At 38.6% G+C, this 16824-nt stretch overlaps 1 protein-coding gene across 1 annotated transcript in view; it reads right to left on the bottom strand.

Moving 5' to 3' along the window:
- The window catches only part of PDE11A (phosphodiesterase 11A), a 126369-nt gene that overhangs the window by 25307 nt on the left and 84238 nt on the right, over window positions 1–16824 (bottom strand). Inside the window, 5 exon segments of the mRNA XM_032693770.1 lie at window positions 154–231; window positions 5471–5571; window positions 8579–8669; window positions 11328–11437; window positions 16617–16724. Of these exon segments, the coding sequence (XP_032549661.1) occupies window positions 154–231; window positions 5471–5571; window positions 8579–8669; window positions 11328–11437; window positions 16617–16724 (488 nt within the window).

The raw sequence follows: 16824 nt of genomic DNA, 5'->3' as shown, positions 1-16824 counted from the left end.
ATCATACCATATATTTAATTTCATGGATCATATTTTTAAAACAAGGTACCTTCTCTTGTTATTCTAAGCCTTAACTCCACAATGTATGTAATTCCTTCAACAAATATGGCTACACGTTGAAATTATCAGAAAGCAAGAAATAATAGTGCTCACCGAAATATTTCTCGGTGTTTTTTTATATTCCAGTCATAACCACCTCTACTGACAAGTTCAAAAAACTCGGTCCTTCTCCTGCAAAAAACCAGATTATCAGAGAAAGAAACAAGACACTTCCAGAGCAGCACTGCAGTAGAAACACAGTTCTCTTTATGAGACAAAATCACTGCACCTCATGTATTATTGTTAAAGTCATTACACTGACAGTCCATTTAAGCGAAACATACTAATTTCCGAACATGTTCTATAAATGTCTGTTATCAATGTCAGAGTTGCCTAGTAAAAGCAATATTGTATTTATGGTCTCCACAGATAAGGAAATTAATGGCACTGAAATGTTCAGTCTTCCATGGAAGCATGAAATGTTCACCTACAGCAATGGACAGACAGACAATAGAAGCACCACTGAAATATACACATGCTTCTCTTTATTTGTCCTTGCAAAATGGTTTTTACTTCTGTATCCTGAAGGGTTTTTCAGGGACATGCAACTCCAGTCTTTTTCCAGCACACAGAAAAGAACAGAGAGACACACAAGCTGCAGCTGTCTTGAGTTGGTAGTTCTCATTGACTAGAAACTACATCTCCCTGCCTCGTCCCATGCTTTGTCTTCTGGAATATCTGCCCTGGATCCTCAAAGATGGACAAAATGTGAAATGGACAGAACATGTTAATACCTGATGGTTGCCCTTAAGAATCAAAATTCTGACTCATTATAGTCTATAATCTTTTATGGCACTGAGTCTCCAAGCAGCTCTTCCTGCATGCAGTGTGACTATGTAATAGATCCTGCCCAAGATACAGTGGTAGTTGAGACACAAACACTTAGAGCACCTTGTCCACAATGACACAGCATATGAGCATCAAAGTTGGAAAGTAAATACCTGTGTTCTGAGTGACAGTCCAATGTCCCATCTCATATGAGACTGGGCTGTCTCTGTCAAATGGAACTGTAGTTAAGATTCCTCAACAGGAGAGAGTTTGCAAAGTCTTGTATTTTCTACATTTACTTAAACTAGACTGAAAGTTTGAACAGTGATTAATGAAAGCACAGCCTGATGGCACCCAGTACATGTTTTGCACAAAAGGAGATTCACAGTTCCAGGAACACTACCTCTGATGAGCGGACAGAATGTTATGTGGAGCACGTTGCATTATTCTTGTCCCTGACTGTTGTGGTTATTTGACCAGTCACTCCTACTATAGGGTCTTTCTATAATTGATTTCATGACAGGAGCTAGAACAGGGAGATACAAGGACTGCATGATGATATCTAATCCCTTATGCTTCGCGAAGTAAGATGTGAAAGAGTTTCATGTTACAAAATTTTCTAGGACAATGCAAAGTCACACATATGAAGAAAACAAAACTCAATTCTCTCACATAAAGCCTCATGCATCGTGGTCCCTAAGGAAATAAATATTTCAACAATGAAAATTTTAATGGCCAAGCGTAGTTGTCACATAAACCTCAAACCAGTCTAACCCTGAGCAGAACAACGCTACGCTGAGCATCAACAACTACACACTCTATTAAGAGAGTGAGCAGTATATTTTTGCATCTTGTATTTCAGTGCCCAGTCTAACAATGTAAAATTTGGAAATTATTTCATTTTGAAGTATTGGATATTCTGAGAAATTAAGAGGTTACTGGATAAAAATTAGGAAAGAATGTTTAAAACTGAGATCTCAGGAAGATGACATCCCAGAAACCTCAAATATGCAAATTTAAAATGTAGAGATCCATAAACAGTAACTGAAAATGTGAGTCTCAAGGCTGTATGTTAAGCTGAAAACTTTAAGAATTTTCTTTGAAATCCATTTAAATGGATACAGAAGTAGAAGTCCAACTCCACAGAGAATTTCTAGTGTAGCAAGGAATCAACCTGAGAAAAGTAGCCATGTATAATGAAACTATTTAGTGTTTCCTACAGGTTTCTTATGACTGGTATCCAAAATTATGAGGTTTGCTATTAATAAGTAAATATAATACATCAGGATTTCAGAAATAAACTGAACTATAACAATTTTGCAGTGTCTTTGAGTAACATTGACTCTGGTTTTGTTTTGTCTGGAAGGGAAGGTTGTCTTGCTACATATGACAAATCCAGTTGCTCTACACCCAGCAGTTCAAGATATCATTTGAGTGAATTTCCATAAACTTCATTTTGGTTCCATGCTTTTGCTTGTTCTATTATCTACAAGCATCATTATCTAGAATTATTTACTAAAATCAAGTATATTTTCCATCTGATCTTTCACTGAAATTCATCTTTTTGTTTGTTTGTATAAAAGTAGTGCCTTAAGAAGGTCATAATGCCTTGCTCTGCCTGGAGTTTTGTTGCTGTTCTGCTAGCTGGAGGTTGTGATCATTAGGTTTAGGCATTTTAAGAATACCAATATGAGAATATCCTTCTCTATAAAAATACTGAAGATGTAGCAAACTGAAAAAACAAGCTAGGTACTTGTGTAGAAACATCTGTTCACATTGGTTGGCTTTAAGAAGCATAAACCACCAATGGTGGAGAGATTTTCAGGCACTTTTGGAAGTAAAGTAGCATAACTACCACCTTATTAATAAATCATAATAACACAAGAGGAAAAAATAACTTGTCTGCAGGGTTTTAAGTAAAGAGGCCTCATTTGCTAAAAGTCTTTTGATTCATGTAGCATATAAAAATAAATTATGCAAGTAAGGAAGAATAATCTTGAAACTTGGCTTATGACCCTTTTGGACGTTATTTTTCTGTATTAAAGCTAGAAAGACAACTTGATCACGTAGGTTTTCAACCTGAGGCAGTCAGGGAAGAGAGCTCCATAACGTCTAGCTCTGAACAGGGTTCCATCCCAAGGCACTGTCACGGGCCCTCCCTGGCTCTTCCAAGGGCTGCAGGATCTCGGCCAGGGGGAACACATGGAGCTGTACCAGGGCAGCTGCCCTCTCAGTCCCTGCCGCTCATCTGTTCCTTGACAGCACAAAACATTTCTGCAGCATTTGTTATTTGTGGTGAGACAGGAGAACCTGTACTGGCACATCCCTGTGGTCCTTGTATCTCACAGAATCATCAACGTTGGAAGAGACCTTCAAGATCATCTAGTCCAACTGTCAACATAGCACCACCATAATCACTGCAAGACTCCCCAAGTGCAATATCAAGACATCTCTTGAACACTCCCAGGGATGGTGACGCCACCACCTCCCTGGACAACTTATTTCAATGTCTAACCAATCTTCCAGTGAAAAAGTTTTTTCTAATATATAATCTGAACCTCCTCTGGTGCAACTTTAGACCATGTCTTCTCATCCTTTCACTTGAAATACAGCAGAAAAACTGACCCTCATGTCTCTAAAACCTCCTTTCAGGTAGTTATAGGGAATAATGAAGTCCCTCCTGAGCCTTCTCCAGACTAAACTCCCTCAGCCTCTCATTTCTCATAAGACATGTTTTCTAGACTCTTCACCAGCTCTGGTGCCATTCTCTGGACATGCTCCAGCACCTCAATGTCTTTCTTTTAGTGAGAAGCCCAAAACAGAACACAGTACTCAAGGCGTGGCCTCACCAGTGTCGAGTACAGAGGGACAATCACTTTCCTAGTCTTGCTGGCCACACTATTATTGATACAGGCAGAGATGCCACTGGCCTTCTTGGCCACCTGGGCGCACTGCTGGATCATCTTCAGCTGGCTGTCAACCAACACCCCCAAGTCTCTTTCTGCTGAGCAGCTCTCAAGCCACTCTTCCCCCAGCCTGTGGTGCTGCCCGGGGCTGTTGTGACCCAAGTGCAGGACCTGGCACTTCACCTCATTGAACCTCATGCAGTTGTCCTCAGCCCATCACTTCTGCCCACTTCATTTGAAGCTGTCAGCAAATCATGTCATACCAACCTCAAAGCACTGCTTTGTCCTGCTCAAGATATTCATGTCAGCAAGCAGAAATTCCTTCACAGACTTATGTTTAGAAGTTATTTATAATAAAAGTACTTGCTAAAATTCTTTCTTAAGAATACTTCTCGGGGAATAGACTTGCAGGAAACATAGAGTATCAGTGTGTCTACTGCCAGCAGTGTTTAGAAACAGCCCTTGGCACAGGAACCAAATACTGAGAAAAACAGACAAAGCAAACACTGCAGCATCCCAAGTAGTATTTTTACATTTGACAGTTAAGGATACAACGTTCATAGAGATACTTGAACAATTTCAGAATAAAGACTCTGCCTGAAGTTTTCTGGAAACTTGGTTTGGTGTCATCCACCAGCACATAAGAGGAGTAGGATCCAGGTATACCACCCTAAGAAAAACATTACTAAATGATACCCAGAACTGTATGGGATAGGATCCCAGTGGACATCAAATAAAAATGACCCTGAGATTAGCTCAGTTGTTTGGAGCATGGTGCTAATAACGCCAAGGTTGTGGACCATTCACTTAAGAGTTGGAACTGATGATCCTTGTGGGTCCCTTCCAACTCAGAATATTCTGTGATTCTGTGAAAATTCCCAAGGATGAATTATTGTCAAGACTGCAAAGGTAGTACACTGAAACTGCACATCCGAACAGCACTTCTTCCTCTAAGTCAGGTGCAGGCACGTACCAGAGAGGGGGATGTCAGAAATGCAGTGTGATGGTGACACCACAACCCTTCCAACACCATGCATGCTCCCAAACATTCTCACTGGGAAGAGCTTGGTAATAATTACCAGTATTTGAAAAACATAAAGTAGCGCCAACTTGAAATCTGCTTAGAGATTTGATTTGAAAACAGGGAAAAGGAAGAAAACTGGATGAGAGAGGTTCTATTGTACTTCACTTCAGCTTTTTAAGATCTATTCTCATCATGTGATGCAAATTGGCATAATTTGTCTTCAAAGAAGCAAAGTATATGCTTTTGTTACCTCTGCAACTGGATCTGTAACTAAATACAATATTTCTTAACATACATGTTTAGAAACACTAAAATGGTGGAAACGAATTCTCAGATGTTGTTGATTTTCTACATGCCTGAAGAAATGATCACAGAAGGGACAGAAGAATTAAAAGACTGAGCTGTAACTGATTCCTGGGATTGCTTTGAAGTATAAGTCTAGGATTTCACTTGCTTTTGGTGGATACAGACATGTTACATGTTAAAGCAAAACTTACTTGGACAGTTGAGATATTTCTATTAGCCTAAGATACACTAAGTATTAAACTAAAGCTCTTCAACCGTAGCTAAACACTAATTTCCCATATTATATACCCTTATTGGTATTTAACAGGTCATTAGAATAAGTTCTCTGAATTTTCATTTGTCAAATACAAGAAATGCCAATACTTACTCAAAATACAGAGTGAGGTCTGTTGCCAATATCGATTGCTTTAGAAGCTGCATAAGGTCACTGTAGTCCTTAGAGGACAAGTTAGCAAAGATGTTGTGACCCTATAATGAAAGAGATAAAAGAGGTAAAAGACTGGCAATCAATATAGGTTTTGAAAAGGTTTTATAACTCTTTAGTCTACTGTTTCTCTGTAACACAAGCCTTTTCTGATTCATGGCAAAACTACAAAATAATAATGTTAATACTGCTGAGATTACATTGAGGTGGAAGAGTTGATGATTGTAATCCAGCACCTGGTATGTTTTTCTAAACTCTGCTGAAATTATAGCCTCTTGAGTAAAGATTTACTCTTTGCTCTGACCCTGCACAGACTCAGTTTATGGGGGAAAACTATGGATACATCTCAATCTTTCGTCTTATTAAATGTTTTGGGGAGCTGTGCATTGGAGCTTTTGAGTTGTGCTCCTAATAGATTTATCTGCACTGCTGCTTGCAGGCACATAAGCTGCTGTAAGAGCAGTCAAGGACACTAAATCAGTTTTTCATTCAAAACAGCCCATTTGCTCACTCTGCCCATTACTGGCTTGTCTTACAGCCATTGCCTACACAGGCTAAAGAACCACATACTTATATGCAGTTTAAACACCCTTTGTGGGCCCAATTGGTGCCTTTTTAAGGAATTGTAGATTAAGAATTTGAAAGGTGCTCTATGGCCAGAATGATAGGAAAGAAATTATTTTACACTGCTTTTTAAGAGTAGGAAGGTCCTTTTGTAACTGAATTTCTGAAAACAAGAAGAGGGACAGAGACACTGTAATTCCTCTATGAAATCCCAGAAAAAATAAGCTGAAAGAAAACAAAAGTAATGGAAAATTCTAAATGTAAACTTAAGAAATTATCTTTGTGACAATAGTCACATATAACTATATTAACATAAATAAAAGAACTACAGGTTGTTTGTTCTTTTTTTTCTAATCACCAATAGAAATGCTGAAGTTCTTGCTAAAACAGTCTTATTTTGGTGGTATTTAGTCCTGTAGTGCCCACATTCAGTATGCACTGCCATCTACTGCCTAGGAAGATTAAAATGCTCTTAAAACCAAGAATTTTCCAGTAACAGGATTGCTATAACCATGATGGTATGAGGACATATATGAGATAAGGTCCAGAGGTAGAGACGGCATTTTTTATTAGAGCAGATAACTGTTGGACTGAAAAAATAATTTACCATGCATAAAATTATTTCTTTTCAGCTAGATATCGAGGTTTTGAGAATTTAAAGCTTATTTAGGAAAAAAAAATCACAATCAAAGTACTTAGAAGAAAGTAAAGCAAAATGTACCAGAAAAAGAGTTCTTACAACAGGGGTAATTTACCAAGTTGTCTGTTATTCTCTAATATCTATTGCCTTTCTGACCTGTTTTATTGTCTAGAAAACCATGTCACTGCTAAGCCCAAGATCACTATATTGAGGTTAACATGTCAAAAGTAAGGGATAAATACCTCCTTTGACCAACATGCCAAAAACCTGAAGAAATAATACAACATACTATGTTTCCTTGTAGTCAGCAAAACCAGACTAGAACATTTCGGCTTGTTTGAGAGAGACTGGCTGCTCAGCTGGCAAAAGATGGTGTATCTTTAAGTAGATTGGGGGATCCACATCTGCATTTGTTCCAAACTAAGTGGTGGTGTGTTCCATTAGCAAACAGTATCAATTGGACAAAAATCCTGTAGGATTAATTTTCTGGACTAGAAATGAAGAACTGGAAAAGAAGCTGTCTGAATGATCAAAGGTGAGGGCTTGCATTTCAAGTAATACTTTACATCTCTGAAGAAGCTGGACTAGAGTCCAAAAATTTTTTTGTTTCATAAATTTATTGATTTTTAAGCTGGAAAAGATAAAGAAAAACATCTAGACTGACACAGAATTGTCCATGCCTTGAGTTTGAGACATTCAATTACGATGAAGATTTCAGGAACTAGAGAACTCACTGTTTTCCAGAAAAACTTATTCCAGAGGCTGAACAGAGTCACTAGTTTAGGGAAAAAAAAAACCCAAATCCAAAAAACCTATCATTTTTTCTTATTCTGAACTAGTCTGTTTATCATTCAAACGCTGCTTTTTCTTACACCTTTCCCTGGTATTATAAGGAGCCATTTAATTCCTAATATCACCTTTTAGATAAGCTAGCCTAGGCTAAACAAATTGAGCTGTTTAAATCTCATGCTGGTGCTCTCCTTTCCTATGTTTACTTTTTAAATATAATGTCAAGAAACTGAACACTAAAGCCACAGTCCCATGACAAATCTCTCTGGCAGTGTACACAGAGGTAAAGCCATCGGCCTGCTCCCATTTGTCGGTGATCACAGGGCATTCCCAGACGCTCTTCAGAAGTTACTGCAGATCAGCATATGGTCTTCAATTGTGCCGCATGAACAACAAATTTTGGTTTTATATTTACTGAATGCATTTTGAAACAACCTAGCTGTGTAAATCCACTGTTTCGTAAGGACTGCATGTCCATCCTTCTCCTTTTTTCACTGCATCTCTGGGGTAGTGCATGCTGTAGATACAGTTACACACAAGATATTCCAGGCAATAATTATGTCTTCATATGTATCTGCAAAGCAATTGCTGTACTTTGGACAGCATGATATTACTGATATTAATTTTTAAAAATAATTTATTAAAAATATGAAAAACCATCACAAAAATACTGATTACAGAAGACTGTCAAAGAAATTAAATTGGTGCAGTAAAGGATGACTGTGATATTCTGAATATGATACCTGTGGGGAAAGGTAAGAGTTGTTTCAGCTACCTATAAACCATCGAGCAGGATATATGTAAGAAGACTGAGAAAAGCTGACAGTATTATTAGGATATGTTCTCCTTGCCCCTCGCTGATTGAGACAAATATAATCTCTGGGCTCTATGATCAGCATTTGTAGTTGTTTAATTTTGTGCTAGTTGTGACCTTTGTGGTAACCAATAAATAATTCCTCAAGGAGAGGACATTAAAAAGGTACCGTGTGTGGTATTTCCTTTCTCCTGCTGAAACTGCCCAACAGCTTACAGTGAGATTAATAGTAATGCTTTTGTACCTCACTTTGGAGAATCATGACAGCATGATTGAAATGGTGATGCTCCAAGGTAGCAGAGGTGCCATAGAGCTGAGCTAAGGCTGATCCACTCCTGAAACAGAACATGGGGAGTCAACAAATACTGCTCATCTGCTTACGAAGCAGGTTTCAGAAACAATTTAGTAACAAAAGCACATAACCACACTTCACCTCCATTTCAGCAACCACACCTAAGACAGTTGACAAGATCAAAAATACTAATTTAAAGCCAGATACAAAACATTTATGTTCCAGACTTTGCTAAATATCATCAGCTGACTAACAATTTCTCTTGAACTACAAGAAATTTTGTAACCCATCCTTGATCTAGGATTGGCTCTTCCACTACTTTGTTTTTTTTAATCCTTAATAGACATAAACACAATGGCTTACGATGGGCAATTACAAACTCTTAAAATAAATCCCCAAAACACAACAACAAAAAAACAACTACAAATGTAAAATCACACATTTAAAAAAATACTAAGGTAAACAAAAAACCACAAGTGAGAGCAGTGAATATAAAAGCAAAGTTCAGCATTACTTCAGAAGGTATTTTCTCATCATGTTTATTGTCTAAACCAAAATCAGATTAAAAATGCACAGAGCAGGTGGGTTTTCTAATTTCTAAGTTTTTCTAAGGATTAAAATCTACAGAATACAATTATACAATTGCGAATCATTGGGAGGTGCAGAGAAAGGGACTGGATTGTCAGAATAGTCGCTGTTCACACTTCTGGGATCCAGCCTAAAGCAACAAGATGGGTTTTCTTTCCAAAGAAATGAGAATAAGAGATTATGCTAGAGACAGGAAGTCTCCTAGGAGCATATGCTATAAAACTGCACCATACTGATACTTAATTATCAGAAGCAGCTATATTAGAGAGAAGGATGTCCAGGAAACATTGTCCCTAGAGAATGTGATGCTGAGATATATAACAGAGCCATTTCAAACAACTGTGATATTGCCTCCATCATATACCTCTTGAACTTTCATCATACAGAACAGCAGTATTGAATACTGAAGATAAAACAGGAAAAAGTGATGCTTAAATTTATGTCAGGTTAGAGGAATAAATCATAGTTGCTGTTATGAAAACTACAGCTTCTGTTTTCAGGGATGTTTTATGCATGTGTGGTAATGTTTGTCTTTCATTAAATGTCTTCAGCAGTTTCTTTATGGAGTCATAAAATGGTAGCCTCCTCTTTGTACTCTATTGTCAAACAACAAGTATAAGTGATAGCAGCCTAGCGCTGAAACCCTACACCTTTAACTGAGCCATCCCTCTGCACAAATGATGCTGTTGTGTAATGTTACAGTGGAAAATTGGTTAACTTAATCAGAGCCTAAAATGGCTAAGATGTAAATTTTAGATCTCGTAAATTAGGAACGTAAACATCAATCAGCTGAGCTTCCTTCCCATTTGTCTCGTCTATTTTGATTCTCTTCAAGTCTCCGCTGCAAAAAGGCATCTAGCAGTGCTTGGTAACCTTTGCACCAGAGCTCTGTCTTTTGAGCACTGCAATTGATTTTCCTTGCTATGGTGATTGAAGATCCAGACAGTGTCATTGTTTCATTGAGACTGTATGGCAACACCAATACCTCAGGAAATGGCAGCTTAGCGAACATCAGAAACATCAGTTTGAGTGATGTTCACTGAGGCAACTTGCCCCCCGAAATGCAGCAGTGTGTACATACACACATTGCAGCAGAGTATTTCTGCAAAAGGTAGGACAAAATAGGCTAATGAAGCATTATGCTGTCTTTCAAATATCTTTGGACAACCATTTGACCACTAACCCATCACACTGGAGGATTAGCAGTAAAGCAGAACAGAAAAAGCTGCAAATGCACACTGGGATCTGCAGGACATATGCTGACTGTAGAGGACCTAGGGAGTGAAGAAAACCACATGGGATTTGAAGGAGTCTCTGCGTCTGACAGCTTTATTTCACAGCTTGGCCAGGATGTTGCCAGGGGACATTTTCTGTTGTCCTGCCTCTTCTCAGGGAACACTGATTTTGGAATTAATTTGACCATGGTCAAAGGAGTTTCCTTATTACCACAGTAAGAAGTACCACCCTCAAAACTTCCTAAACCTGCTTCTACTTCACTGTGCCTGATGACAGCAGCATGGACAGTAAAAATACATGCAAGTCAGGGCTGCTAAATCAGGTCATAAGAACTTTGAATAAAATAAAATTCATTTTCAGAGTTGAAAACAGTCTGTAGAGTAAGATTTCACATCAGTGAAGTATGAATCATACTTCATAAGCTAGGAATTACTTTCAGTATGCTTGCTTATACTGGTGTGAAAGTTTTTGTGAAAGCATTATTTCACCTTTATTTCTTTTCTTCTCAATAAGGGAACAAGGTTTTACTCAATATCATGCATTCTAGTCAGTAAGAACAACCCAGATAGACAATTTAGATGTTTCCTGGGTTGAATACCAGAATCAATAATAGCTGAGCCTGAAAGGAACATCAAGTTTTGGCACCACATTTTAATATGTGGTGTCAGTTCAACAGCCTGCTACAAAGGACAGGCCAGTAATTACCTAAAGGAACAGAGAATGATAAAGATGGATTGTCCCTCACTGCATACAGGAATAAGAATACTTGGCCTTGGCCTAGGAGGCTTGAAATTAATGCTTCATTCTTTATCCTGGTCACCTTTTGCTCTCCCATGGAAGAAAACCAAATTAAAATAGTAAGAATTAGAAAGCTTACTTGGCTTGGAAGGCATTGTTGGTTCCCCTGTGGTCAAGGTCGTGACATAAGCATCCCACAATCAAAGCTAAAATTTCAATTTCACTTAGAATCTCCTGGAATCCTGCAGTCTGAGAGCAGAAAAAAAATAGCAGCTGTAACTATCAGTAGCAAAAGGGATAAGTAATGTTAGTCCATCGAGCAACAGTCAACTTTGTTTTGATACCATGAATGTTTCAGTAAGGAGAAGATAAATGCTTTATTGTCATATTCTATTCCCTGCTGTATGTTAGATGGTTAGCAGAATAGATAACGTCCTTGGAGTGATCTGTTATTATCTCTTTGTTGCATTTTCAGCATGCCATTTCTCTGCTACCCAGAAGGCACTGAAGGCAAAAAGAGCTGAAAACAAACATCAGTAACTGCAGACTAAAACTGGATTTTCTGATCAGAGAAATAAAAAACCCCCAAACTAAACTGATTCCATTTTTAAATTATTGTTCTGAGAAGTATTTAGTAAGATTTCTTCAATTCTGAGATGACCACCTAGGTCAGTCCCCACTGTCCGAGATAGCTGAGACATTAAATCAGAAGACCTATAAAAGAACCCACATACAATATACTCTATGAAACTGTTATGAACTATTAAAAGATTTTTTTTTTACCTGGGACAATGAAACAAAGTGGCATGACTTAAAGAGGAAATGTCTCAAATGGCTTTTTTCTGCTGCAGATACCCACTTGAATTTGGGAGAGATTTTTGAAAACAGATGTAATGAAATTGCCTACAAGCAGCTCAGACATGTCTGTGTGAATGGGGGAGCTGATTCTAGAAACATTTTTTTGCCACTATACTTCTCCTCATGGATGCTTGCCATAGCAGTTTTCCTGCCTGAACTGACTCATGTCAGAAAGGAAACACTACTGGTATTGCTAACCTCATGCATCCTGAACAGATCCTGTCCGGAGGAGGTGCTAGAGCCTGTGTAGGACACCACCCTGTTGGTGCTGTGCATCTTACCCATGGCAGAAACAACCTGGTTCTTCAACTCTTCAGAAGCAGAAGGGCATATTGCCTGCACAAAGTACTGGCTGAGCTGGAAAATCATAACATTTGTCTTTCCACAGTGCCAGTCTCCAAAGACATTTTTCAGTTAGCCATATCACCTAGTCAGTATGAAAGGAAATTATATTCAAGAAATATAAAATACATTTATATTGGAGTACCAAATCAAGGCTGAACACTAACACCATCTGAGAAATCCCAAATACCACTGATTTTCATTGGGGCATAATTTCACCCACTGGCAAGAAAAGGGTTTATGTGATACAGTGAGACTTGTTGTCCTTCCATGGTAGGAACTTACGACCCACTCAGAAATGCCAGTCAATTGCAGCAATACTCTGAAAACTCTTCTATTCATCTCGAAGACCACGAATTCTGCTTAAAGAAATGCACATTCAAATCCAAGTACCCTCTTTTAGATAGTCTGAAATGTAGCTGCAGTTAATACTTAGGCAGAACAGGGAGCCAAGCTCCCCCAGCTGCTCAGGAATGCATTTCAGTGGGAAATGAGGAAGTGCAGAACAAAAAGGACAAAAGTGCTACAAAAGCTTTATAATTGCTTGAAGTTTACACATCAGAAAAGATGATGAAGTATGAGGAAAAAAGATTAATTTTGTGTAGAATCCACTGGTGTACAGAATAACTTGAATATTAGGAAAGAGATTCTCCTGATTTCTAGCAGCATTACTTTTTTTTTAGTTCCATTAACATGTACCCAGGCAGAGGAAATTCTCTAAAAAAATAGTAGTTTATCTTTTTATTTTTTTAAACATTGCTCTTGTATAACAAATAGTAATAAAGGTCTATCTTAAAAAGGGATTGAAAAATAGGTTTTTAACTGATGACATGCCACATGTCATTTCAGTTTAGAAAAAATATTCATAGCTAAGTTAAAACAACTTAAAAAAGAAGTTCTATAATATAAAATTGATGTCGTAATAAATATTCTTTAGCATAACACAAGCTTTGATTAAACTCAAGGATTCAATCTGTATTGCAAATGCAGGAAAGCTGATTAAGGAATTTATTAACAGTAGCAATATCTCAAAAATAAATGCCACATTTTATTTAATATAAAGTCTAGTCATTGAATATATGAAAGAAATATAGCATATGTCACTTAGTAAAAATACCATTTAATTTAAAACAATGTTACAGTAAGGGGATATCTTCTTTGAACATAATGCAAGAAAACAGGGGATTACATTTCCCCATTTTCTGAATTTACACAGAGAGAAAAAAAAACATGGCTATAGACGATGGTGTAGTAAAATTTATTTTCACCAGAAAAGGAATGACCCATAACTCATGAGTGGCACAGTCTCCAGTGAGTTATGGAGGTCATTCTTTCATGTGAGGAAATGAATTGCATTCATTATACCTTGCCCCACATCTATATGTTTTGTTATTAGCACACCAGATGGGATTTTAATTTTGTATTGCTTACTTGTTCATTTTTACCCTTTGAAATAAGTATCAATGTGAACTGTGCTGGTAAAGGCATTGATAACAAAGCTTGGGCTTGATCCTGTGGTTTACTCTCATGCAATGTCTTAAATTGTGGGAGCAGCCTTGATGCAGTGCTTCTCTTCAGAATATTTGGACATCTGAAATACAGAACTATGGCTCGCAGAACTGTGCTTATAATTGTTCAGTTAGAGATAAAATGGGTAGGAACATACTTTAGATATGCAAAAGGCTGAGTTCAGTAGGAGTGAAACAACTGGTTTACTCTTTGTTAGACTTCTGCTGTTTGGCTTGTTCAACCCAGATGAATTTTCCTTCTGCATTCAGTAAGAGTATGGTCGGGCCATTAGAGGCTACTGTATTACAGATTAGACAGTACTATGCTATGGTAAATTCTACCTAAATAGACCTGTTGGATTATATTTGTGGTGCAGTCTATATTGCTGACTCTCATGGAGACATCAGAAATAAGGTGCAATAACTGCACAAAGCAGTGCTTTCTTGACCATCAGAGGCGGCCTCTAAAGCCCTTTAAAGGGCTTGTCAATGTATTTTCCCTTTTTTACAGCGAAAAAAGAAGACACATACTAACTTGGATGGTATCCCCAAGACAAATGCAGTAGGAGCAAGCCTTGTGCTGTTACTGGTCTCTTGACTCTCTTTTGTGTCTTTTTTTTTTTTTTTTTACAAGATCAGTCAGACCAAACAGAACACACACCTGAACTTATTCTGTCCTCAGCCAGAGCCAGAGCAAAGTGGGGTGGGACGTGTGGCTAGTCCAATGTTGTGAGCACATGCATCTGAATTGCTCAGTTTATTACCAGGAGTGAGAGCAATGAAATGAACTGGGCTTGAAAATGCCAGATCACATTCCACGTACAGTTGCATCCCTGTGCTGACTGCTAAAAGGATCCTGAAATTATGCTGTGAGAACCACAATCGAAGCAGTTTAGAGTGGAAGCCTGGTAGGCTGCTGGAGCAGCAGGGATGCGCTCTCTCCCTGCTGGCTGCCAATGCGGACACCTCGAGGCGAGATGGAGGTGCCTGGTGAGAGCGCGCGTTTCCCAGCGAAAGAGCAGCGTGCCGCAAACCTGGCCTTGGAGCTCCACCTAGGGGTCTCACCGGTGAGGCTGGGGGGGCTCCTCACCCCGGGCAGCGTCTGGCAGAGATTACTGTAACTCACACCGAGTTACAGTAACTGCCCGCCTTTGCCTTACTCATCAGAGTAAGGCGCTTTTCATTTTTCTAAAACTGAAAAAAAAAAAAAATAGGTGCATGTCAAATTTACAGAACTCTAAAAACAACCGACACCCGTGCCTTCCGACCAGATTTCATTAGAGAGCGTCAGAAAGTGCCTGCTGAAACAACGTTAGTTCTGCTCAGCTGAACAGCCCCGCGCCCAGAAGAAGAGCTGACCGTTCTCCCTTGCTGAACGTCTCCGTTTCCTTTGTCTCGTGGTGTACGGTACAGCTTTGCTACACCTCCGTAAGCACTCACAGAAACAAAGCCACACAGATGGGTTTGGACCAAGCACTAGACCAACATCTACCTGCTAGGGGACGTCAGACTTGGGTTTTTTCTTGCCCGACAAAGTTCTGGCACACAGACAATGCCAAACAGAGGAGGACAGCCAGGAACCCACACACAGGACAGTTGTGCCTTGTGAGTAGGAAAAAGGCCACTGACTGACTCAAATCCATGTAATAGTGCACTGATCTGTGCTGGGAATGGCACAGGCTGTGGAGTTTCCCTCTCTACAGAGTTCAAATCCTAAGTGCACTGCAGAGACCAGTCAGCAACAAGAACACAGTTATTCATGGAACAAAAATTAGGGAGCAAGCACAAAACATCCCAGATAAATACTTGCACAAATGCTACAAATATGGCCAAGTTAATGTTCACAAGATTAGGCATTAAAACTGAACATGAAGAAAAAAATTTTAAAAACTTGAATGTTTATCGGAAAATAAGGCAAACCCAAAATGTAAAGTACAGCAAAAAAGTGTTTTGTGCTCACAGACATGTTGCTTCTCTTTCACCATATTAACCAGAATATTAAACATCCAGGATCACTGAGGTTTTTACTGACGCATTTACAAGAATTAACTAGCCAAGCATGGGTTATTTCACACAGTGACATTGCTGTGGGGTAGGGAGAGAGCAATTATACTTGTTCTAGTATACTAGCAGCGGTACTTTCAACAGAATTTACTTGTATGCTGAAAAGAGCTACAGGTACTGATGGAGATACATGTTAATAAAACCCCTAAGCGTTGATGGTGTCCAGTGGAGACATGAGATTCACTTAGATCACTGTGTTGGAAGTTAACTTTGAAATGCTTTTAGGCAATACCTTCTACAACTACTTAGATGAAGCTGGATAAGGAGGTAATAAATATCAACATCATAAATACTTTGGGATTCTAATCTTCCTTGGTTTTGTACTTTCCAATTTAAGAGTCTGAAATAAATGTCAAATCAAAGGGTTCCAAAAGGAAAACATTTTGTAAGATCAAGATGTATAATAACAAGCTCACTCCAAGAATGCCATCTGTTTTCAGTCACTTTAATGTGCTTATGATACCACTGTCACTAAAACACTATAGGGTTTTGCCAAATATGCGATGCCTTAAGTTGAACAAGTCCTGTGTGCTTTGCTATTGGAAATGAGTAGCATAATAACCAGGAAAGAACTGAATGCTGGAAAATGTTTAGACACGTAAGGCAATGCGGCAGTAAAAGCTCTTACGGGATTGCGTCTGGAGCTGGATACTTACGGTTAACATGGCGAACATTAGCTGGCAGACATTGAAAGCATGCCTCCAGTTGTGATACAAAACCATCCGATAATTCTTCCTAACCGTCAAAAGCCACCTACACAGCGTCTGAAATTAAAAGTACAATTTGTATCAGGGCTACTAAATGTGTACAAATGGACAGAGCAGTGCCAGAACAAAAGCAGCAGATATCTGCAGCGCAGATGGT

The sequence above is a fragment of the Chiroxiphia lanceolata genome, chromosome 7, assembly GCF_009829145.1.
Source record: "Chiroxiphia lanceolata isolate bChiLan1 chromosome 7, bChiLan1.pri, whole genome shotgun sequence".
Classification (NCBI taxonomy): Eukaryota; Metazoa; Chordata; class Aves; order Passeriformes; family Pipridae; genus Chiroxiphia; species Chiroxiphia lanceolata.
The sequence above is the reverse complement of the archived record's forward strand: the minus strand, read 5'-3'. Positions and strand labels throughout refer to the sequence as shown.